At 51.9% G+C, this 23,918-nt stretch overlaps 1 protein-coding gene across 4 annotated transcripts in view; it reads right to left on the bottom strand.

The window, feature by feature from the left end:
* Nucleotides 1-7,473, bottom strand: part of RBM38 (RNA binding motif protein 38) — a 43,680-nt gene extending 36,207 nt beyond the window's left edge. For 3 of the 4 annotated variants that reach the window (XM_064276254.1, XM_064276253.1, XM_064276255.1), the window contains exons 1-3: nt 7,222-7,473; nt 6,331-6,454; nt 5,899-5,953 (exon numbers count right to left, since the gene is read on the bottom strand). In XM_064276254.1, coding sequence (XP_064132324.1) covers nt 5,899-5,953; nt 6,331-6,454; nt 7,222-7,458 — 416 coding nt within the window. In that variant the 5' untranslated portion in view covers nt 7,459-7,473. Of the gene's footprint in view, nt 1-5,898; nt 5,954-6,330; nt 6,455-6,579; nt 6,703-7,221 lie in introns of all 4 variants that reach the window. The other variant, XM_064276256.1, reaches the window with a different exon arrangement.
* Nucleotides 7,474-23,918: the final 16,445 nt, after the last annotated feature.

The raw sequence follows: 23,918 nt of genomic DNA, 5'->3' as shown, positions 1-23,918 counted from the left end.
AGACAGAAGATCAGCAGGGAAACAGAGGACTTGAATGATACTATAAACCAACCAGCCTTAACAGACTGATAGAGAACGCTTCACCTAACAACAGCATGGCATACATTCTGCTCTAGGCCAGTGCCCATGGCTCATTCTCCAGGACAGACCATATGTCATATCACATAAAGCAAGGCTCGATAAATTTTAAAAGACTGAAATCATACCAAGTATTTTCTCTGACCACAACAGAGTGAAGCTAGAAATCAGTAACAGAAAAAAACTGAAAAATACATGAGCACATGGAAATTAAACAACACACTATTAAACTACCAATAAGTCAAGGAAAAATCAAGGTACCCCCGGCACAGGGCCTGGCATACAACAGGTACTCAATAACCTTGTTGAGTGAACAATTCTGGGAATAGCCTCTCTATGCTCGCCCCATCCCGCCCCAGCTCCATGTGCTCCACACTCTTGTGGAGATGAACCTCATCTTCCCAACACCTCGAAATTCCCCCAGGCTGACAGTATGATGCCACCCTGGGTGGCCAAGATGGCCTCGCGGTGGCCCCGTGGACCTTCACACAGACGGGTGTCGGGTCCCTGAAACCACACAGGTGGGGTAGGCACATTCCTCTGCTTGAAGAGAGGGTCCCAGGCCATCATCAGCCTGGGGGTTCTGGCTCTGATCTGCTCCAGCTTTGGTCGGGGGGGCTGCTGGGGCCCTGTGAGAGGGGCGTGACCTTGAAGCCCCAATTCTGGCCGTTCAAACCCCACGTGTGAGCTCAGGCACTTCTCAGTCACTCTGCGCAGGCCGACAGTCAACAGGCCTCGTCCAGGGCTGCTGTGAGGGGCATCACTGATCAACTCCTTGTCCGCTGGTAGGCCTCGGGTGACAGGCCCTGCCACGGGTGCTCACTCAGCCCCCAGGACAGCCCAGTGAGGTGGCCCTGTCAAGGCCCCCACTACACAGTGGGGAGTCAGTCAGAGTCCCAGAGAGAAGAGGCCGGCCCCTGCAGCCCTGGCGCCAGCACACAGGAGCCTCCACTCGCAGCAGTGTTCCCTCCCTCCCTTAGTGCTGGGGACCAGGTCCCGTGTCTCAGCACTGGTACAGAGCAAAGCTTTCAGCACACAGGCACCAAGCCTGCACCAAGGCCCTCTTAAGAATGGGGTGGGGTGTGCGCCCAGAGCAGCTGGCCCGTCAAAAATAGCCCAGGAGAGACTCCAAGTGCGGCCAGGCCCAGGATAAACCGCAAGTCCCACATGCTGGTGCCCAGGAGGGGCCAACACCCTGGACCCAGGAGGTCCCTTTTAGAACAGACGGGAGCTCGGCCTGGACCTGTGCTTTTCCAAACCACTGCCCTTCTGGCCTGCCTGCAGGCTTCTAACCGTCACACTGGCCAGCAGAGGAAAGCGTGTCTGTTTTCTCCCGCGTTGGCCACTCAGCACTGAGGGGCTGGCACAGCTGCCCGTCACCAGGCAAGGAAGCCGTCTCCAGACCCCTTGGCCCCACGCACAGTCCTATGACAGAAACGCACAGCCCAAGAAGCCTCATTCAGCTCAAAGAAAAAAACGGGTGGACAGGCACCCCACGAAATAGCATAAGGTATACAAGTTCTCTGCAGAACAGAAGGGTGTTCACCACTAACCACGCAAACATTCCACAGCAGCTTTGCCCCAACACAGGGCCAGCCCTGGGATCTTTAGGACTGCTGAAGGCACACCACCGAGGCCAGAAAGCCTGGAACAAGCTCAGTCAGGCAGGAGAGGGGTTAACTGGTCACAACTCTGAGCTGCTGGGCTCCTGACTCCCACTATGCCTGAGCCAACACAGACCAGGCCTCATCGCCGCCCGCAGCAAACAACGCTGACCGCTGAGTCAGGCCACGCCACGCTCGGGGCCTGATTGTTTGCAAAGACAAAAGGGATGCTGAGGCTCAACTCTTTGGCCAGGCAGGTGGGCACGGGGAGCTGACAGCTGACTCAGGCGGCCCGGCCCTGGCCACCTCTCGGTAGCAACACACCCAGGGGACCCTCCTGCCACCCTGAGGGTCTCCAGAAGCAGAGGCAACATGACTCTTGAGAGGCTTCAGTTCACCAGTCCTTGGAAACAAAGAGCTGGACAGTCCCTCTGGCCCCCTGTCCCTGTTTGGGTCCCCACCCCTTGGTAACCAACAAATAGATTTTCGGTTCTGCCACTGTCACAGGTGTTAAATGGCCAGCGAGAGGATCAAGTTACAAAATGATGTCGCCTGAAGTCAGGAACAAAGGGCAGCGGTAAAACCTGTGACCGGCCCTGGACAAGCTTCTCGTGGGGCACTGCTGATGGGTGCCGGACCACGAGGGGGAAAGAACCAGGGCAGCCCACCCCCAAAGAGCAGCCCCTGAGAGCATGGGTTCTGGGTCTGCCCACCTGGGACACTTATTACCTTGGCCACCCAGGACAGGCTGTTTAACCTTTTTTTTTTTTAATTTTTATTGTGCTTTAAGTGAAAGTTTACAAATCAAGTCAGTCTCTCACAGAAAAACTTATATACATCTTGCTCACACTCCCAATTGCTCTCCCCCTAATGAGACAGCCTACTCCCTCCCTCCACTCTTTCTTTTGTGTCCATTTCACCAGCTTCTAACCCCCTCCACCCTCTCATCGCCCCTCCAGGCAGGAGATGCCAACATAGTCTCAAGTGTCCACCTGATCCAAGAAGCTCACTCCTCACCAGCCTCCCTCTCCGACCCACTGTCCAGTCCAATCCCTATCTGAAGAGTTGGCTTTGGGAATGGTTCCTGTCCTGGGCCAACAGAAGGTCTGGGGGCCATGACTGCCAGGGTCCTTCTAGTCTCAGTCAGACCATTAAGTCTGGTCTTTTTATGAGAATTTGGGGTCTGCATCCCACTGCTCTCCTGCTCCCTCAGGGGGTTCTCTGTTCTGTTCCCTGTCAGGGCAGTCATCAGTTGTAGCCAGGCACCATCTAGTTCTTCTGATCTCAGGATAATGGAGTCTCTGGTTTATGAAGCCCTTTCTGTCTCTTGGGCATGTAATTACCTTGTGTCCTTGGTATTCTTCATTCTCCTTTAATCCAGGTAGGTTGAGACCAATTGAAGAATCTTAGATGGCTGCTTGCTGGTGTTTAAGACCCCAGATGCCACTCTTCAAAGTGGGATGCAGAATGTTTTCTTAATAGATTATGCCAATTGACTTAGATGTCCCCTGAAACCATGGTCCCCAAACCCCTGCCCGTGCTACGTTGGCCTTCGAAGCATTCAGTTTATCCAGGAAACTTCTTTGCTTTTGGTTTAGTCCAGTTGTGCTTACCTCGCCTGTGTTGTGTGTTGTCCTTCCCTTCACCTAAAGTAGTTCTTATCTACTATCTAATCAGTAAATAACCCTCTCCCACCCTCCCTCCCCGCTCTCATAACCATCAAAGAATACTTTCTCCTCTGTTTAAACTATTTCTTGAGTTCTCATAACAGTGATTTTATATAATATCTGTCCTTTTGCAACCGACTAATTTCACTCAGCATAATGCCTTCTAGATTCCTCCATGTCATGAAATGTTTCACAGATTCATCACTGTTTTGTTTAACCTTTCTTTGCCTGAGTTTCACCATCCATAACCAGATGCCATCAAATCAATTCCAACTTTGGCGACCCCACGTATGTCAGAGTAGACTGTGCTCCGTAGGGTTTTCAATGGCTAGCTTCTTGGAAGTAGACTGGCAGGCCTTTCTTCCAAGGCACCTCTGGGTAACTTGAACCACCAACCTTACAGTTAGCAGCCGAGTGTGTTAACCATTTGCACTACCCAGGGATTCCTTTCCCCGCCTGTGAAGTGAGAACAGTAATAGCCCCGACCTCAGAGGTCTGTTGTGAGGCCAGAATGAAAGCTTGGTAGGCCAGAGTTCCAGCCCCACGTGTCGGGCATAGTCTCAAGCAGTTACTATTCCTGCTCCAGATGAGAAAACTAATGGCTTAAGAGGGGGAGGGCACTGGGCAAGATAGACCCAGCCAGTAAGTGGCAGAGCCAGGATTTGAACCCAGATCTGTGGGCTCCAGAAGACAGTTACTAGAGTCCCAGCTGGAAGGGAACAGACAGGACTTGGGACTCAGGTGCAAGAAAAGCTGCACGCGCTGGAGGCTCACCCCTGACCTGAGAGATGCTGCATCCCCACCACAAGAAGAGAGCCAGGACAACGGAAACTAAACATAGCTGGCGGGAGAAACGCCCTCCCTCGTGTGGCCTGAGCCCCAAAGAGGAAGACCCAAGTCAAGGCAGGAAGGCTGGGGTGTCCCCAACACCTTCTGAGACAGCTCCAGACATTATGAAATAGATCCTGGGGGCGAGAAGAACCACAGAACCACCTGCTCCCCGCCATCCCATGCTCCCTCCCAGGAAGGCCCAGAAACTGGGACAGGTCATTGAGCTGCCAGCTATCCATACAGGCCGGAGGCCCATGCCACAACCCGCACCCACCGCAGCTCGCGGCTGTTCCCGCTGAACCTGGATGCACCCAGTGCCCGCGGACGCCACAGTGGAGATGCAGCCACTGCTCACGAGGACAGCGCGCCCAGCAAAGTGGGCAACTTCTCAGTTGTCTGATTGATCCCCCAAACCAAACGCCTGGGCCTGCCTGGCTTTTCCTTCCTCCGCAGCCCTTGCCCCTGCCCTCTCGTTCCATCTGGCCCACACTACCCAACCTGCTCCTCCAGCTGCCCATCCCTCCCCGACCTGCACACAGGTACACACCCCGCTGGAGGCACGGGATCCAGAATCCTGGCTTTGGACTTCCAATAGCTGAAGAAGGGCCCAAAGTCTGAAAGAAGCTGCCTGCTTTATAAGTGCCCCGTCCTCCATCCCCGCCCCCGCCCCACGAAAAACTGACTCCCAACCCCATCAATATTCCCTCTGCACTGGTGCAAACAGCTAACATCAATCACGGGGCTGGGAAATAAGCCGCAGGCAGGGTGCTTTGTGCCCCTGTAGGGTGTGTGTCCTGCCCAAGCAGCTGCTGAAAGAAAAAGGCAGGGGTGGGGAAGGTTTCAGCCAGAGAAAGGGTGGATGTCCTTTGCCAAAGCCTGTCAGACAAAAGGCCATAGGCTGGGCCCACTGGGGCAGGTGCCGTCTGGCCCTGGTCACATCTGACCTGTCCCAGCTTCACAAATGTCAGACCCCGGTTGACAGTGACCAGCTGCCCTGATTTACTGGGCACCAGAACAGCTCAGAGAGATACCCAGAGAATAACCCAGCCACCAGTTCCTGTGGGTATCAGCCAACACTTCGACAGCCCTCTACTCACAAACTCAGGAGTGCTGTTAAAACACTGTTGCCATAGAGTCAACTCCGACTCACGGTGCCCCCATGGGTGTCAGGGTGGAACTGTGCTCCACAGGGTTTGCAGGTTTCTTTTAATGTTACAGGAGCAGATCACCAGGCCTTTCTTCTGAAGCAGTACTGGATGGATTCGAACCACCTTTTCAGTTAGTAGCTGAGTACAAACCATTTGCACCACCCAGTAATCTCTTATCACTCCCATTTGATAGATGAGGAAACTGAGGCACAGAATAGTGCTGTCAGCGCCCCTATTTTATAGATAACAAATTTGAATCACAGCAAGGCTGTCAGTATCCTGAGGTCACATGACCAGAGGGGGCAGGATGTGAGCCCAGGCAGGCTGACTCAGAGCCCCCGTTCTCCACCTCCCACCATGCGGCCCCTCTACGGGGATGGAGAAATGCCACCTGCCTCCTCTCAGTCCCCTCAATATCCTACCTCATCCCCAAAATGCAATCATGCCTCTGAAAGGTCGGGGAAAGGAACAGAGCCCAGACACGGAAGGGTGACTGCAAGCTGCACACCCAAAGCTTTGGGGTTGGGGGCACCCACACGAGGAGAATCCACGGCCCGCCCGCCCACTCACCCGTAGGTCCGCTGGATGAAGGCGGGGTGGAGCTGCTGCACACCCACAGCAAAGCCTGCAACAGAGGGGTCAGCGGTGAGGCTCCTACGGGAGCTGGCCCACAGGCCACACCTCCCCGAGTCAAAGGAGTAACAAGTGTCCTGTCCCCTTCCTGCCCCTGCCCCGTGTGAACCCCAAAAGAACCCAGTCCGATGGGACAACTTCCTCCCTGAAAACCTGGGGTGACAGCCCCCATCCTGTCCCAGGAAGGGGTCTGGCTGAGGGCAACTCTGAAGCTGGGGCTCACTACTCTGTGATGCTCTAGGGGTACAGATAGCTGACTGCACTGCAGGGTAGGAGGGGCCTCTCCCACCCACAGACACTGTGCTGAACACAGACGCCACAGCCACAGGAAGCCCAGGAAGGAAAGAGCCCGGGGAAAAGCGTTCTCACCCGGCTGCAGGCTCCGAGGCTTGGCACCCAAGTACGCCAGGTTCACGTTGGCCTTGCGGCCGTCAATGATGGGATTAGGGTCTTTGCAAGCTCTCTCAGCAGCCCCCCGGTCTGCCATGGTCACCTGGAGGAATAGAGACGGTCTCAGGGGTTTCCCTTTGGCAGGGGGGAGGCAGAGGGTCTGCCCAGCACCAATGCCCCCTTCCTCCCACTGAGGGTACCCATCACCTAGTCCCCTCTGACCCCAGCCCAGGGCCCTCCCACAAAGCTGTCCCCCCAATTCCAGCTCCTCCCTTCCCAGTTCAAGTGCTGGGATACCCTGCAGTCAAGGACAGTAATAATTCCCAGGGAGACGGGGGATACAAACATAAACTCCCAAGGGAAGCAGGGGACCCAGCCGGGCCTGCCCCCCAATGTGGCCGGATACTTCCGCATGGGAGAGGCCTGGGGGCACCGTGGTCAAAAGGGAAGTAGGAGCGGCACCTTCGAGTCGTTTTAACGTAAGGTGATACTTATCTGGGGCAGTTGAGGGGCTGTTGGAGAATATGGCGGGGGAGGCTAAAGGGCTCCAAAGCACCCCTGGGTGGAGCCCCTGGCACTCACTCACTTGTGGCCCCAGCAAACATCGAGAAACGCCGTCTGTCCTCCCCCCCCCCGCCCCAGAAAAACCTCTCCGCAAAATTAGAAGTCCTAATTGAGCACGGTGGGGTCTCCCTTCTGGGGTGGGGTTGGGGAGCCGAGGCCTGGGGGCGTTAGTGGAGACGGGCCCGACCCGGGGCGCGCGGCAGGTGCGGGCCGGGAGGCGCCCGGGAAGCCGGGGCGCTGGGCGTGCGCCCGGAGCTGACTCAGCGGCCGGGCCGCGATAATGAGCGGCCGGCCGGGGGCACTTACGAAGCCGTAGCCGCGGGATTTGCCAGTCTGGCGGTCCGTGATGACCACGGCCTCCTCGATGTCTCCGAAGCCCTCGAAGTACTTCCTGAGCGAGGCGTCGGTGGTGTGGTAGGGCAGGCCGCCCACGAAGATCTTGGTGAACGTGGTGTCCTTCTGCGAGCCGTGCATGGCGCCGCGGGCGGCCGGGAGCCGCGCCAAGCCCGCGCTCGGGGCGCACGCCGCGGGCTGCAGCAGCATGGGGGCGCCCGCCGCCTACGGGCCGGGGCCCCGCGGGGCTGCGCACATGGGGGGCGGCAGGCAGCGCGCGGACAGCTAGGGCGCCGTCGGCCGCTGGCCGTCTAGCCGACACGCTCCCGCAGCTTGCGCCGCTCAGCGGCGATGCGTCGCGCCTCGCTCCAGCCGGCGCCGCCGGGACTCTGCGCCCCGCGCCTGCCCCCCAGGACTTTGTACCGGCCCCGCCCCTGGCTTGGCCACGCCTGGGTCACGCCCCCGATCAGGCCCCTCCCCCAGCCCCGAACCGCGGGGCCCGCCGGGAAGCGTAGTCCGGGCCCCGCCCAGGCGCGCCCAGCAATGCCACGAGCCGGGAGGGCGCGCACGTGGTGGAAGGCGGTGGGGCCTGGGGCGAGCTTAGTGGATCGGTCTTTCACTTTTCCCATCCCTCTTTCCATCTCTCTCCCTCTGCCGTCCTCTCACCCTTCACTCTCCTCTCTCTTCCCCTCTCCTCTTCTTCCTTCCTTTCTTTCCTGAGCTGCACGATTCCAGGCACTGAACCAAAAAGGCCAGGCGGCTGCCCGCGTGGATTGCAGTCCAGTGCATTAGATGTAAACGGTTTTTAGCACTCCATTAAAAAAAAAAAAAATCCGTTGCCTTCAAGTCGATTCCAACTCATATTTATTTTAGAGCTATGTCCCTTGGGTGGCGCAAACGGTTTGCCCTGGACTACTAACCTAAAGATTGGCGGTTTGAACCCACTCTGGTCCTTCGGAAGAAAGGCCTGGCAGTCTACTTCGTATGGAGCAGCTCTACTCTGTAACACATGGTGTCACCATGAGTCCAAATCAACTCTGGTAACGGGCTTATTTTTTTCGCTTTTTTTTTTAAATCCCAGGGCTACTTAGGATGCAGCCATGTACCATATTAGTTAAAAGGTGAAATGATTTCTGTTTTATAGGTAAGTATAACTCCTTCAACAAAAAAAAAAAAATTTTTTTTTTTTTTTCCTACTACGCACCAGGAACCCTGGTGGCACGTAGTGATTAGGAGCTCTGCTGCTAACCTAAAGGTCAGTGGTTTGAATCTACCCACCTCTCCTTGGAAACCGTATGGGGCAGTTCTACTCAGTCATATAGAGTTGATGTGAGTTTGGTTTCTTATGGGACTATGCATCAGGTGTGGGGGCTACAGGGATGCCCAGTCACAATCTGCACCCCCATGGTACTACTACCGTTGCCATCGAGTTGATTCCAACTCATATCCACCCTACAGGACAGAATAGAACTGCCCCATGGAGTTTCCAAGGAGTGCCTGGTAGATTCGAACTGCTGACCTCTTGGTTAGCACCCGTAGCACTTAACCACTATGCCACCAGGGTTTCCACACCCCCATGGAGCTTCTATTAATACGACACAATTTAATAAGTCTGCAGTATACAAACCAGAAGAAAAGAAATCAGGCTGCTGTGACAGAGCAGGCACTTCAGCCACTGGGGTGGTCCCAGCAGTCCCTCTAAGGAGGTGCCATGGGCAGAGAAAGTGGGTCCGGCCTGTTGAAAAGTCCTTCACACCGGGTGCCCTGCCGGCGTCAGGCTTCTTCCATCTGTGTGGTGGATCCTTGGGGGAAGAGCAGGTTCCCTCTTTGTCCTTGCCCCCATCTGCACAAAGAGGGTCATCACACCAGGCAGGCCCAGCTACAGTTCATGGGGCCCTGAAAATGCAAATTCAAGGCCCTTGTTCAAAAGCTATTAATAATTTCAACCAGCAGAGCATTAAACCAAGTGGGGCCCCGTAACTGTGAAGCCAGGCCTGAAACCAGCATCCCCCACCGTGGGTCACCCAGCTCTTAGGGTCTTAAACCCGCCCTCTTCTCCAGGCACAACTGTTGTGACCCCCCCGTGCATCACGGGACTGCAGCTATAAGTGGGGTGACTCCTGGCCCCAAACCCTGCGGCCTCTTCTTGGTACGGTGGGACGCGGTTGGGGGGGCAGCAGGGGCTGGGCATGGTGCCCCGTAGCCAAGCCCGATGGGGACATCAAGGCAGGAGGGAAGAATGCTGTCCTTGTGTTTGCTTGTTGGTTCAGCGCTATCCTTCAAGTGTTTATCCAGAACCTTCTCTGCTCAGGCTGCGCAGGCCCAGTCTCAACCTCCCTGGTCCCACCCATCACTCAGCAAAGTCTGATCCTTCCCTCCCGCGAGCCCCCATCAACCTGGGAATGGAACCCCAGGTCTTCGGCAGACCCACTAGGGACACACCTTTCTCTGAGACCTCTTCTGCGCTCTCTCTCCTCGTCCCCGCCCCCCGCCCCACCCAGGCACCCTTCTACCCCTTGGCCTTTGCACATGCTGCTTCCTCTGCCCCAAAGGCTTTTCCCTGAATGTCACCTTCTGTGAGACGGCGTTGACCACTCTCCTTAAAAACACCGCGCACCGCGGCCCTCACTCTCTCGCCCTTTATCCCACTTTATTTTCTTTCCTCGCCATACTTATCACTGCCCTGTGTCCTATACGTATTTGCCTGCTTGTTTAAGGTCTCTTAGTCGGAATCGATGGCAACGTTTGTTTTTATTTTTTTTAAGGCCTCCTGCCCTTCTGGAAGGTGGGCGCCATGTGAGCAGGGACCTTGGATGTTTGTTCATGCTGTAATCCCGGGCCCGGCCAACAGACGGCGCTCGGGAGATGTTTGTTGAGCGAAGGCAAGCTGGAACCAAGGGGGCGGGAGCTCTCCTGCCCGGCCAATGCCCCCCGCCCCCAGCAGCGCCCTCCTAAAATTCCCATTAAAGCGCGGCCTTGACTCGCGCCCCAGAGCCCAGGAAAGACGGTCACTTCCGCGACCATGGGATCTTGGGCCAACTGGGTTCCTTCCCCGGCCCTCAGTCTCCTCTTACGTGGCCTCTCTGAGGCTGTCCCCAGCTGGCCCCTTTGTTTGCTTCCCGCCCCGGACCCGCGGAAACTGGCCCGGCCGGCCTGGGGTGGGGGGCGCCGGGCAAGCACGTGCCGCGCCGCGAGGAGCTGGGCCCGGACCTGGCGGCCGCCCAGAGCGCGGTCGTGGGTCGGAGAGCCGGGGAGCGCGGGCGCAGACTCGTGGGTCGGAGAGCCGGGGAGCGCGGGCGCAGACTCGTGGCCCGAGATACCGAGAGAGCAGGGCGCGAACACGGGTCTGAGAGCCGGGAAGTTCAGGGCGGTGGCGCGAACTTGGGGTCCGAGAGGCGCGGAGAGCAGGGCGCGGGCGCGAATTCGGAGTCGGAGATCCGGAGAGAGCAGGGCGCGGTCGTGGGTCCGAGAGGTGGGGATTGCAGGGCGCGGGCGCGGGCGCAGACTCGGGGTCCGAGAGCCGCCGAGGGCAGGGCGCGGGCGCAGACTCGTGGCCCGAGATACCGAGAGAGCAGGGCGCGAACACGGGTCGGAGAGCCGGGAAGTTCAGGGTGGTGGCGCGGACTTGGGGTCCGAGAGCCGCGGAGAGCAGGGCACGGGCGCGAGTTCGGAGTCGGAGATCCGGAGAGAGCAGGGCGCGGTCGTGGGTCCGAGAGGTGGGGAGTGCAGGGCGCGGGCGCGAACACGGGTCGGAGAGCCGCCGAGTGCAGGGCGCGGGCGCAGACTCGGGGTCCGAGAGCCGCCGAGGGCAGGGCGCGGGCGCGAACACGGGTCCAAGAGCCGGCGAGTGCAGGGCGCGGGTGCGAACACGGGTTGGGGAGCCATCGAGTGCAGGGCGCGGGCGCGGACTCGTGGCCCGAAATACCGAAAGAGCAGGGCGCGAACACGGGTCGGAGAGCCGGGAAGTTCAGGGCGGTGGCGCGGACTTGGGGTCCGAGAGCCGCGGAGAGCAGGGCGCGGGCGCGAATTCGGAGTCGGAGATCCGGAGAGAGCAGGGCTAGGACGCGGGTCGGAGAGCCGGGGAGTGCAGGGCGCGGGTATCGTTGAGGCCCCGGCGGGCGGGGGGGCGGGCACGCGATGCCTCTGGGGCATCTGAGTTCCGGGAAGAGGGTGGCGGAGGAGCGTCAGGGTCTTAAAAAGCGGACGCCCAGGTCAGGTCATCTACTCCCTCTTTCGTCCCCTGGGTCCCTTTTGGTTTCTGCGTCACCGGAGTCTCCGCCCGTCTGGCGGACCCACGTTCCCACTTGTCACCAAGTCCTGCCTGGGAATCATCCATTCACCCACATCGACCTGTGAAGGGTCGGTGGGATGCCTAGCCGGCTTCCAGGCCCCCAGGGTATAGCAGAGAGGAAACAAATTTACAAGAATTTACATTTTTGTTGTCAGGTGCCGTCCAGTCGGATCTGACTCATAGCGACACTATGTACCACAGCGGAAACGCTGCCCGGCCTTGTGCCATCCTCACAATAATTGTGATGCTTGAGCCCATCGTTGCAGCCACTGTGTCGATCCATCTCTCTGAGGGACTTCCTCTTTTTTGCTGACCCTCTACTTCACCAAGCATGATGTCCTTCTCCAGGGACTGATCCTTCCTGATAACATGTCCAAAGTTCGTGACATTTTAGGAGGCATGAGAAGACAACATAAAGCGCTGGTGAGTCAGTGGTTAAGTGCTCAAAGGAAAGGTCGGCTGTCTGAACCACCCAGCACCTCCACGGGAGAAAAGACCTTGTGATCTGATCCCGGTAAAGATTACAGCCAAGAAAGCCCTCTGGGGCAGTTGTACTCTCACATGCGGTCGCTGTGAGTCCAGATGGTCTCGAGGGCACCTAACAACAGAAAGACACTGGAGTTCCTGGGTAGTACAGACTGTTAACTGAGCTCAGCTGTCACAGAAATGTTACACGTTCAAGTCTACCCAGAGGTGCCTTGGAAGAAAGGCCTGGTGATCTACTTCCAAAAAATTAGCCATTGAAAACCCTCTGGCGCACAGCTCTACTGTGACACACGTGGGATCACCATGAGTGGGAATCGGCTCTTCATGGGCAATTGGTTTGAGAGAGACAATGAATGAATAAATGTCATACTTACATTATTTTTCCCAGGCAAGTGCTGAGAAAGGTGCAAAGGAGAGGAATGAGAGAGACCACGAGTGACAGGGAAGATTCCTCGGGGAATCGGTGAGATGAGAGCCACGTGATCAGCAGAAGGACAGCGCTGCAAAGGCTTGGAGGCAGAGCCACCCTTTACTGAGCACACTGTTCTGGGTGCCTTGATGTGAATTAATCCTCACACACCACTAGTAATAAGGGTGAGTTGCCTTGGAATGCATGCTTTAGGCCAGGCCCGTATATATATTAGGTGATCTAACCTCAGACTTACAAACTGAATAAGTATGGTGCAAGGATACAACCCTGACACACACCTTCCCTGACTCTAAACTGCAGTGTATCCCCTTGTTCTGTTCTAACAACTGCCTGTTGGTCTACATACAGGTTCCACAGGAGCACAATTAAGTGTTCTAGAATTTCCATTCTCTGTAATGTTATCCGTAATTTCTTATGATCCATACAGTCAAATGCCTTTGCACAGTCAGTGAAACACAGGTAGTCGTCTTTCTGGTACTCTTTGCTTTCAGACAAGATCCATCTGACATCAGCAATGATGTCCCTGGTTCAACATCCTCTTCTGAATCTGGCTTGAATTTCTGGCGGTTCTCTGTCGATATACTCCTGTAGCCGCTGTTGAATGATCTTCAGCAAAATCTGACTTGCATGTGATATTATTGATATTCGATAATTTCCGCATTCAGTTGGATCACCTTTCTTTGGAATAGATAGGTATATGGATCTCTTCTGGTCTCTCTTCCAGATTTCTTGGCATAGATGAGTGAGCACTTCCAGTGTTGCACCCGTTTGTTGAAACATCTCAGTTGGTATTCTGTCAATTCCTGGAGGCTTATTTTTCATCGGTGGCTTCAGTGCAGCTTGTACTTCTTTCAGTACCGTCACTTCTTAATCATATGCTACCTCCTGAAATGGCTGAACATCAACCAATTCTTTTTGGTACAGTGACTCTGTATTCCTTCCATCTTCTTTTGACGGTTCCTGCATTGTTCAATTTTTGCTCATAGAACCCTTCAAAATTGCAACTTGAGGCTTCAATGCCCATGGAAGCAGCAGTAAAGAAATCAAAGGACGTATTGCGTTGGACAAATCTGCTGCAAAAGACCTCTTTAAAGTGTTGAAAAGCAAAGATATCACCTTGAGGACTAAGGTGAGCCTGACCCAAGCCATGGTATTTTCATTTGCCTCGTGTGCGTGCAAAACCTGGACAATGAATAAGGAAGACCAAAGAAGAATGGATGCATTTGAATTATTATGTTGGAAAAGAATATCGAATATACAATGGGCTGCCAGAAGAACCCACAAATCTCTCTTGGAAGAAGCACAGCCAGAATGCTCCTTAGAAGCGAGGATGGCAAGACTTCGTCTCACGTGCTTTGGACATATTATCAGGAGGAACTCAGTCCCTGGAGAATGACATCATGCTTGGAAAGTAGATGGTCAGCAAAAAAGAGGAAGACACTCAATGGACATAGGTTGACACAGTGGATGCAACAATGGGCTCAAGCATAATGATTATGAAGATGGCTCAGGACTGGGCAGTGTTTTGTTTGTTGTACATAAGGTCGCTATGAGTCGAAACTGACTCAATGGCACCTAACAACAACAACCTCAAACAGCCCAGTTTTATGAGGGAGGAGACTGGACTCAGAGGTTAGGTGGCTTCCCCAAGGCCACCGAGGCAGTAATGGCGGGGCTGGATCCATCATCTCATTTTGTCCTCCAGGCAGCCTTCAGAGCAGGACCTGGTCTTCCCTCTGTAAGAAATGGGAAGTTCGACCTCAGAGAGGCTAAATGAACTGCCCAAGGCCACAGAGCCAGCCAGAGCAAGGCAAGGTCCGGGTTATAACCTGGGGCTGGGAGTGACTCTCCCCATCCCAGCATCACCTGAGCTGGCAAGGGCACCAGGAAAGGGCCCCAAGATTGAGGTGGGGGCTCACCCCGTGGACCCAGCTGGGGCAGGGGCACTGACAGCTCTAGCCCAGCTCACGTGATTCATAAATCCACACAGTCCGATGCCTATTTCTGTCAAGGGGATATTGAGGACCCAGGACTGGGTGAGTCTTTCTCAGCAGCTCAGGACAGGGTGGGCTTCCAAGTCCCTGCTGCCTGCAGCCTTGACCCAGGTACCAGAGCAAGCCCTCAGGTGGTCCTCGATGCTGTGGGGTGGGACTGCCGAGGCAGGACAGAGAGAGGATGGCGACCGGGCTAGAACCAGGTGGCTGGGCTTCCCAGCCCCAACCCCACTAGCTGTGCGGCCCTGGCAATCTCTTCTGTCAAATGGCGGTGATTGCCCCCTGGGTCAAGGAGCCCTGGTGATGCAGTGGTTAGGCGCTGGACTGCTAACCGAAAGGTCAGCAGTTCAAACCCACTAGCCACTCCACGGAAGAAAGATGTGGCAATCTGCTTCAGTAAAGATTACAGCCTAGGAAACCCTATAGGGCAATTCTGCCTTGTCACATAGGGTCGCTATGAGTCAGAGTCACCTCGAAGGCACTCAAAAACAACAGATGTCTCAACTTTTAAAAACGTTCAGCGAAGCCTCAGTAAGTTACACTATCTTGCTGTGTAAGCCCCTCCCTGCCACCCCTCCCTGTCATCTCTGGGCCTGGCCTATCACACAGTGAGTGGCTTGCCTGGGGACCCCTTCATCCTCAGCTGCATCTTAGGGACCCTATCTGGCTGCAGCAATGACTTCTCTGGGCTTCAGTTTCCTTAGCTGTAGAATGGGCATAACAATGGTAACTTCCTCAGAGGGCTTGGTGAGGATGAAATGCTGACCTCCCCCTGACAGAAGCCAGGAGCTCGGTAATTGCGAACTCCTGCAGTTTCATTTTCTCACCCGGTGGCACCTGTCAGTTTCCGATCTGCTCAACAGCTTTTGGTGGGGGAGGTGGGGACCACACCCTCCCTCTCTCACCCACCATCAGTGGCTCCCCATTGCTGGTGGGAAAAAGCCCCAACTTCCTTTGTTCAAGATACCCTCCCTGCCCCTCCCCAAGGCAGAGTCTCCCCTGTGTCCAGCCCCTCACAGCCACACTCCCTGCCCCAACCTCACAAACCTGTGCCTCCTCACCAGGGATCCTCAATTTTGTGTGTGCCACCTGTGCCAGGTGAAGCCCCTGGACCCCTTCTCTGAGTAATGTTTTTAAAAACTTAAAAATTCATAAATTTTGATCAAAGATTCCATAGAAGAATCCTGATCAAAAGGGGGAAAATGCGAAACAGAATTTCAAATTGTAATGGAATCCAGATATTCTGGAGCCGTGGGAGCTGGATGAACCCCTGAAACTATTGAACTTGAGATAATCTTTAAACCTTAAACCAAAAATATCCCCTGAAGTGTTCCTAAAATCAAACCATAGTTTAGCTTATTTAGTAAAGAACGTCTGTCTTGAGGATTGTGCTCTTTCAAGATCTAGCTACACGGGATCAAATTGACAACAACTGGAAGGGTTAGGTAGGAACCTTAGGAGCAGCGAGTTTATGTCAGTTTGGAAAAGGAGGTGAGAATGGTTGCACAACTCAGAGTGTCATCAGTGTCACTGAGTTGTACATCTAGAAACTGTTGAATTGATGTATGTTTTGCTGTGTAGACTCTCAACAACAGAATAAGTAAAATTTAAATAATTAAATAAAATTCTTAGAATTGTGGATGAAAACACAGTTATTCAAATATTAAAACCCAACGTGTGATACAGGAAAGAGTGTGCTTCTTCATTAATGCATTAAGTAACAGGACCTGGTGGCGGGGCCCCTAGTGCCATCATTCTGCAGTACTGATGAGCAGGTACACTACGTCGAGACGCCTGTGACAACCGTCTTGTGGTTTGAAATCTGTGATTTCTTGTGGCTTCAGAGTCCTAGGTGCAGCTAAGAGCGTGCAGGTTTGCTCTTCCTGATCACAAGGGAGCCATTTCTGTCAGACTCTGGCGCATGGAGATGAAGATCTTTTTTTCCCTTCAAGTTTACTTACCACCAAATTCCGTTCATGGGCCCTGGTTGGGGGGGGGTCTGAGGGCCCCAGAATTCCACTCATGGGCTCTTTGGGGTCTGAGGGCCCCAGGTAAAAAAAGAACCCCTTAATATGAGTTCCCTGGGCGGCCGTAACACATTACCACAAACTCAGTGGCTTAAACAACACAGATTTATTCTCTTAACACTTCTGGAGGTCATAAGTCCAAAACGAGTCTCATTGGGCTCAAATCAAGATGTCGGCAGGGCTGCGTTCCTTCTGGAGGCTCCAGGGGAGAATTTGTTCAGTTGCTGTCAAGGCAGTTCCGACTCATAGCGACCCTGTTTGTGTCAGAGTAAAACTGTGTAGAGTAGGGTTTTCGAAGGCTGATTTTTGGGAAGTAGATCACCAGGCCTTTCTTCCAAGGCACCTCCAACTTCCAACCTTTCCATTAGCAGCTGAGCACATTCACCACTACCCAGGGGCTCCAAGCAGAGGAAGAGACCTACAATTCTGACTGGTAGAAGAGAAGTTAAAGATGCAGGAGAGGGGTGCTGACAGGGAAGGTGTTGATGGAAATGAAATGTTGGTGTTGCTTCTGGCCCAGGAGATGCGGGGCCTGTTAGTTTCTTCTTTGGCATTTTCTCTATTTCCTCCCTCCACTATTTCCACTCCCCCACCCCTCACCCTTGCTGGGGTTGGAGAAGAATTCATGCCAGCTCTTTTTTTAGGGGCTATCACCTTGAATAGTTAAAATAGGTTGAAATGTTAACAGGTTTTTTCTTGTTTGCTCTGGAAACAACCTCACCTTAAAGAGGTAAAATTTCTCAATATATCGATGCAGAATTCCCAATAGACTTATAGACACCAGGCCATAAAACGATTTACACTGCTTGTATTTGCCTTGTGGGACTACGGCGCCGGTCGTGATAAAAACCCTCCACGCTGGAGCCACACAGAGCCACACGATTCTTCTGCCTTCCCCTGCCCTCTATGTGCTGAACAGACCTGTGAAGTCGTCTGAACATCTCAGGCCTGCCTCTGGCTGGCAGGAAATTCCCACAGAGCTGTGAGATGCTGGTAACCTCTGGGTACGGACCTCACACCTCTGAAGGAAAGAGAATGCTTGTGTTTAAATTGCCAGGATTGGTATCCCCCCACCCCACCCTGAGAACACTGGACCTGGTGTCTGGGACTTTCAAGGGCCCACAAAAATGTTCAAGGCCTGGAAGAAAAAGAGAGAGTGTTAACTTCAAAATATAAAAATGCCCACCAAAAATTAATCAGTTTAATTAAGTATCTACAAAATGTACCACTATTGTCCCAACACATTTAATACACTTGAAAACAATGTGCAGCTTTGTAGGAAAACTATTTGTTTTGTTAAGAATTCCCTAGTATTCAAGGTGATAGCCGGAAAATCACAGCCGAGTGTAAATTAAATTGTTGTGTTGTTGTTGTTAGATGCCATCGAGTTGATCCTGACTCATGGCGACTCCACATGTGCAGAGTAGAACTGTGCTCCATAGGGTTTTCAAGGCTGTGACCTTTCAGAAGCAAGTTGCCAGGCCTTTCTTCTGAGGTGCCTCTGGGCAGGTTCGAACCACTAACGTTTTGGCTAGTGGTTGAATGATTAACTGTTGGTGCCACCCAGGAATGTATATGCAAGTTAAATTACTCACTGCCAAATAATTTCATAAGTAAAATATTAAAAATTTTTTTTAAAAATTTGCCATAAAAGAATATTTAAGGTGGTGTGGGCGCATTTTAATATTTCATGTGATGAGTTGAGTGGTGAAACCTTCCAAAGTCAGAGGGCCAAGGGCAGCACTGTCAAATAGAAATACACATACTGTGAGCCACAATGTAATTTTAAATTGTCGAGTAGCCACATTACAAGAGGTATAGAGAAACAAGTGACAATTTTAATTTCATTAACCAAAATATTATCATTTCAACATGTAATTGTTATATGTATATATTTACATTCTTTTTTTGTAGTGTTGTTGTTTTTGTTATTGGGTGCCATTCGACTCATAGCAACCTTGTGTAATACAGAATAAAACACTGCCCGGTCCTGTGCCATGCTCACAATTGTTACGCTTGAGCCCATTACTGCAGCCACTGTGTCAATCCATCTCATTGAAGGTCTTCCTCTCACCCTGTACTTTACCAAGCATGATGTCCTTCTCCAGGGACTGATCTTTCCTGATAACATGTCCAAAGTATGTAAGACGCAGTCTCGCCATCCTTGCTTCTAAGGATTGTACTGGTTGTATTTCTTTCAAGACAGATTTGTTCGTTCTTTTGACAGTCTGTGGTATATTCAATATTCTTCGCCAACACCCAATTCAAAGGCATCAATTCTTCGGTCTGCTTTATTCACTGTTCAGCTTTTGCATGCATATGATGCTATTAAAAATACCATGGCTTGTTGTGTATTTTATACGTTCTGCCCATCTCAATTCAGAATGGCTACGTTTCAAGTGCTCAATAGCCATGTGTGGGGTCACTACAAGTCACGTGTGGCTAAAACCAAGCCAAACCCATTGCTGCTGAGTGGATTCTGACTTGTAGCGACCCTACAGGACAGATTAGAACTGCCCCACAGGGTTTCCAAGAAGCAGCTGGTGGGTTTGAACTGCCGACCTTTTGGTTAGCAGCCAAATGCTTAACCACTGTACCACCAGGGCCCCCACATGTGGTTAAAGGCTACCATATTGGACAGTGTACGCCTAGAGCCTACAACGATACTAAAACTAGTCTTCAAATGGCTCTGGTTGCCATCGACACTCATCAGGAATGGAGTTTCCCACTCTTTTCCTGAGGAGACTTGTTGGTGAAATGATTAAGCGCTCAGCTAAGAAGCTAAAGGTTAGAGGTTCGAACCTACCCAGTGACTCCTGAGGAGAAAGACCTGCCAATCTGTTCCCATAAAGATTTCAGCCTAGGAAACACTATAGGGTCGTTCTGAGTCAGGATCTACTCGATGGCACACAACAACCACCTTTCCCTACCACTGCAGGGTAGGGCCTGTTGAAGGGTAAGCCCTCGCTCAGACCTGCCATACCACCAGGGGCTTCTACAGCCCACGAGGAAAGCAACAAGGACTCTTTAAGTTTATTTAAATAAACTGATCTCTGAAAAACTGTCCCCATCAGCGTTTTCTAAGCATAAATGATCCTTCAGTTCCACTTTCTGAATATCTTTAAAACTTAGTAACAGGAGCAAATGGAGAGGGACAAACTCAATTTTCTTTTAATACCCTCAAGTCTAAAATTGACCAAAACAGAACAGGGCTTCAACCTGGACATGGCTGGGCAGGGCGGGGGGGGGGGGGGGGGGGGGGGTCACTGGCGCCATCTGCTGGCCCAAGTGAAACATAGCCTCCCCTGTGGGTGTCCCTCTCAGAGACAACCAAGAGCTCAAGGTCACCCAATCTAAAGGCATTTTTGTCCCAGGTCCTACACTGACAGCAGAGGCCCACAGAACAGGGAACTTCCCACGGGCACCACCCCACCTGGCAGTACTAGCCGCAGCTAACATTTGAGAACTTCTCACAGGCCAGCCATTGGAACACGTTGCATGCTTTAAAGCTGAACACCCACATATCAATCGTTGACAACAGCTGCTTGTAACATTTCCCATCTTACAGATAAGGACACTGAGGCTCAGCGAGGTCTAAATTACATGGTCAAGGCTGCAAAGTTGGTAAGTGACAGAGCCGGAATGTAAACACAGGTGGCCGACTCCAGAGCTCATATTCTGGATAGAAGGCTATATGAATATTGCAAATGTCATAAACAATAGGATTTGCTGTTGTCGTGAGCTGCTGTCGAGTCGGCCCCCAACTCATGGCAATACATGAAATGCTGCCCAGTCCTGCACCATTCCTACTATCGGTTATGGATTGGGCCGCTGTGATCCATAGGGTTTTCATTGGCTGATTTTGGGAAGTAGCCCTCTCATTCCAGGGAGAATGCAGAGAGACACCCATGGCTAGTATTCATGGCAGGTAATTAAACCTCCAGAACTCATCCTAAGCCACACAAGAAGTAAAGAGTCAAAGAAAAGTCTCAACCTAAGATGTTACTCAAATATATAAGACATATACATACACATGTGACGGAAACATGAAGCCCTACAGAACAATGCTTACTGCTGGTATGTGAGATGTACTCAAAGGTATTCCGCACTCTTCTGAGGCTCCATTTAAAAAAAAAAAAAAAAGCTAGTCACAAACATGACATTCATTTCACAACCTATGAATGGGTCATGATTTAATTCGAAAATGCTGCCTTAGGTGTTCGTGTGTTTGAGCTCCCTACTAGTCTCTAGCTCACAAGGTCATGCATTGGGTTCATTTCCCACAAAGGCCTTTCTTGTAAGAAAACACAAATTTTGGCTGAATAAAAAAAAAAAAAAAAAAATCATTTCCCAAATTCCCACATGTATGGCAGATGGGTTCTATCAAGTAGCCTTAGAATAACATCAACCTCAGTAAAAATTTTTAGGAGCCCTGATGGCGAAGAGGTTAAGTGCTTGGCTGCTAACTGAAAGGTTGGTGGTTTGCATGCAGTGGCTGGCTGCTCCGTGGGAGAAAGATGTGGCAGTTGGCTTCCGTATAGATCACAGCCCTGGAAACTCTACAGGGCAGTTCTACTCTGTCCTGTAGGGTCGCTAGGACTCGGAATCAACTCAGTGCAGCAGGTGATAGAATTTTCCAGTCCAGTGAGTTATGTTTGCCCTTTGGAGGTGACTTTAGGTGGTACATTTTAACTTCCATTATTTCATGTTTCACTTTTATTGCTTTATCTTCATTGTATTACTTTTTATGGTTATTTCTCAACTTTGGGCAAGAGATAGTAGCTTTCCATGGACTGAATTTTTAAAATAGATGTATGGCAGCAACAAACTTGGCTGCTAACCAAAAGGTTGGCAGTTCAAATCCACCAGCTGCTCCTTGGAAACCCTATGGGGCAGTTCTACTCTGTCCTTTAGGGACGCTACGAGTTGGAATCTACTTAATTGCAACAGGTACCGTAAGGTATGGCAGCAACAAATTTATTTTTGAAAGGCAACTAAATTTTTTACTTCATCTTGAGACCAGAAGAACTAGATGGTGCCTGGCTACAACCGATGACTGCCCTGACAGGGAACACAACAGAGAAACCCTGAGGGAGCAGGAGAGCCGTGGGATGCAGACCCCAAATATTTATAAAAAGACCAGACTTAATGGTCTGACTGAGACTAGAGGAATCCCGGCGGTCATGGTCCCCAAACCTTCTGTTGGCCCAGGATAGGAACCATTCCCGAAGCCAACTTGTCAGACATGGACTGGACTGGACAATGGGTTGGAGAGAGATGCTGATGAGGAGTGAGCTATTTGCATCAGGTGGACACTTGAGACTATGTTGGCATCTCCTGTCTCGAGGGGAGATGAGAGGGTAGAGCAGGTTAGAAGCTGACAAAATGGTCACGAAAAGAGAAACTGGAAGGAGGGAGCTGGCTGTCTCATTGAGGGGAGAGAAATTGGGAGTACCTAGTTTTTTTTTTTAGTAAGGTGTATGTAAGTTTTTATGTGAGAGACTGACTTGATTAGTAAACTTTCACTTAAAGCACAATAAAAATTATTTAAAAAAAAAAAAAAGTGGATCAAGCTGAAGAATAAGCCATGGTGAAAGCCACCCCTGAGTGACTGGGCTTGGGCAGCACTAGCCGCATCTGAGGAACGTGTCTAGCGTGGGAGTCCGTCATTTCCACTGGCAACGGCGATAGTTCCCACCGTCCACCTGTTGTTCTTCCATCTCTGGAAAGGAATTTCACCCAATTTCCCCATGGCGTACTCTTGTCTTGGGCCGCGGCGGATGAAGCAACGTCCAAATGGCATCGGGAACGCAGCCAGGGTCTGGCAGGGCGCAGTTTCCCCCTGAACCGAAAGAGGATTTCCCTCGGCAGCTTACAAACACGTGGTCACCCACAGGCAGGCTTGCAGACGGCATCGCACGAGGCCACCATGTTTCTGTGCTACGTCCAGTGTCTGTCCCCAGGCTCAGGCCAAGCATGGCAGAATGGAGAGGGCGCCTTCCTGTGGTCAGCTCTCAAGTCCAGACACGGCTTGTTTCAGCATCATCCTAATATCCACTTCTCACACCAGGCCTGTGTCCACCATTAGTAACCAAGAAAGCGGTGATAGGAACAAGCACTAGGAGAAAAAGCTTGGCGAAACCAAATGGAACAAAGGGGCAAAAGGTGTGACAGTGAAACTTGTGAGTGCTGGAACTCGACAGGATTGCCTTGCTTTTCTGGGTCTCTCAAGTTTTCCACCTTTCACAGGGTCCTATCTTACCACCTTTCTATCACCTATGTTAGTGGAAATTATTTGAGCTTTCCTTCACTGACGTGTTTCTGCCTTACACAGGAAATTCCAGCTTTCGCAGGTTTAGCCTAATAGTGGAATCCAGATGTCAGATATATGGGTGTTTGCTGCAAAGTACTTTCAAGCTTCTTGTGTGTTTGAAATTTTTCATAATAAAATGTTGGAAAACAGTTTAAGTGAAAGAACAAAATTTGTCTTCTCTATGAGGTATTATCTACTCCACTTTCAGTGAAAGCAGGAGCCCTTTTTTTTAAAAAATAATTTTTATTGAGCTTTAAGTGAACGTTTACAAGTCAGTCTGTCACATATAAGCTTATATACACCTTACTCCATACTCCCACTTACTCTCCCCCTAATGATTCAGCCCTTCCAGTCTCTCCTTTCGTGACAATTTTGCCAGTTTCTAATCCTCTCTACCCTCCTATCCCCCCTCCAGACAGGAGATGCCAACACAGTCTCAAGTGTCCACCTGATACAAGTAGCTCACTCTTCGTCAGCATCTCCCTCCAACCCACTGTCCAGTCCCTTCCATGTCTGATGAGTTGTCTTCGGGAATGGTTCCTGTCCTGGGCCAACAGAAGGTTTGGGGACCATGACCGCCAGGATTCCTCTAGTCTCAGTCAGACCATTAAGTCTGGTCTTTTTATGAGAATTTGGGGTCTGCATCCCACTGATCTCCTGCTCCCTCAGGGGTTCTCTGTTGTGCTCCCTGTCAGGGTAGTCATGGGTTGTGGCTGGGCACCATCTAGTTCTTCTGGTCTCAGGATGATGTAAGTCTCTGGTTCATGTGGCCCTTTCTGTCTCTTGGGCTCATAGTTGTCATGTGACCTTGGTGTTCTTCATTCTCCTTTGATCCAGGTGGGTTGAGACCAATTGGTGCATCTTAGATGGCCGCTTGTTAGCATTTAAGACCCCAGACGCCACATTTCAAAGTGGGATGCAGAATGTTTTCATAATAGTATTATTTTGCCAGCTGACTTATAAGTCCCCTTAAGCCATAGTCCCCAAACCTCCGCCCTTGCTCCACTGACCTTTGAAGCATTCAGTTTATCCCGGAAACTTCTTTGCTTTTGGTCCAGTCCATTTGAGCTGACCTTCCGTGTATTGAGTATTGTCCTTCCCTTCACCTAAAGTAGTTCTTATCTACTAA

This window comes from Loxodonta africana, chromosome 24, assembly GCF_030014295.1.
Source record: "Loxodonta africana isolate mLoxAfr1 chromosome 24, mLoxAfr1.hap2, whole genome shotgun sequence".
Taxonomy (NCBI): Eukaryota; Metazoa; Chordata; class Mammalia; order Proboscidea; family Elephantidae; genus Loxodonta; species Loxodonta africana.
This window is presented reverse-complemented; position numbering and strand designations above follow the sequence as displayed.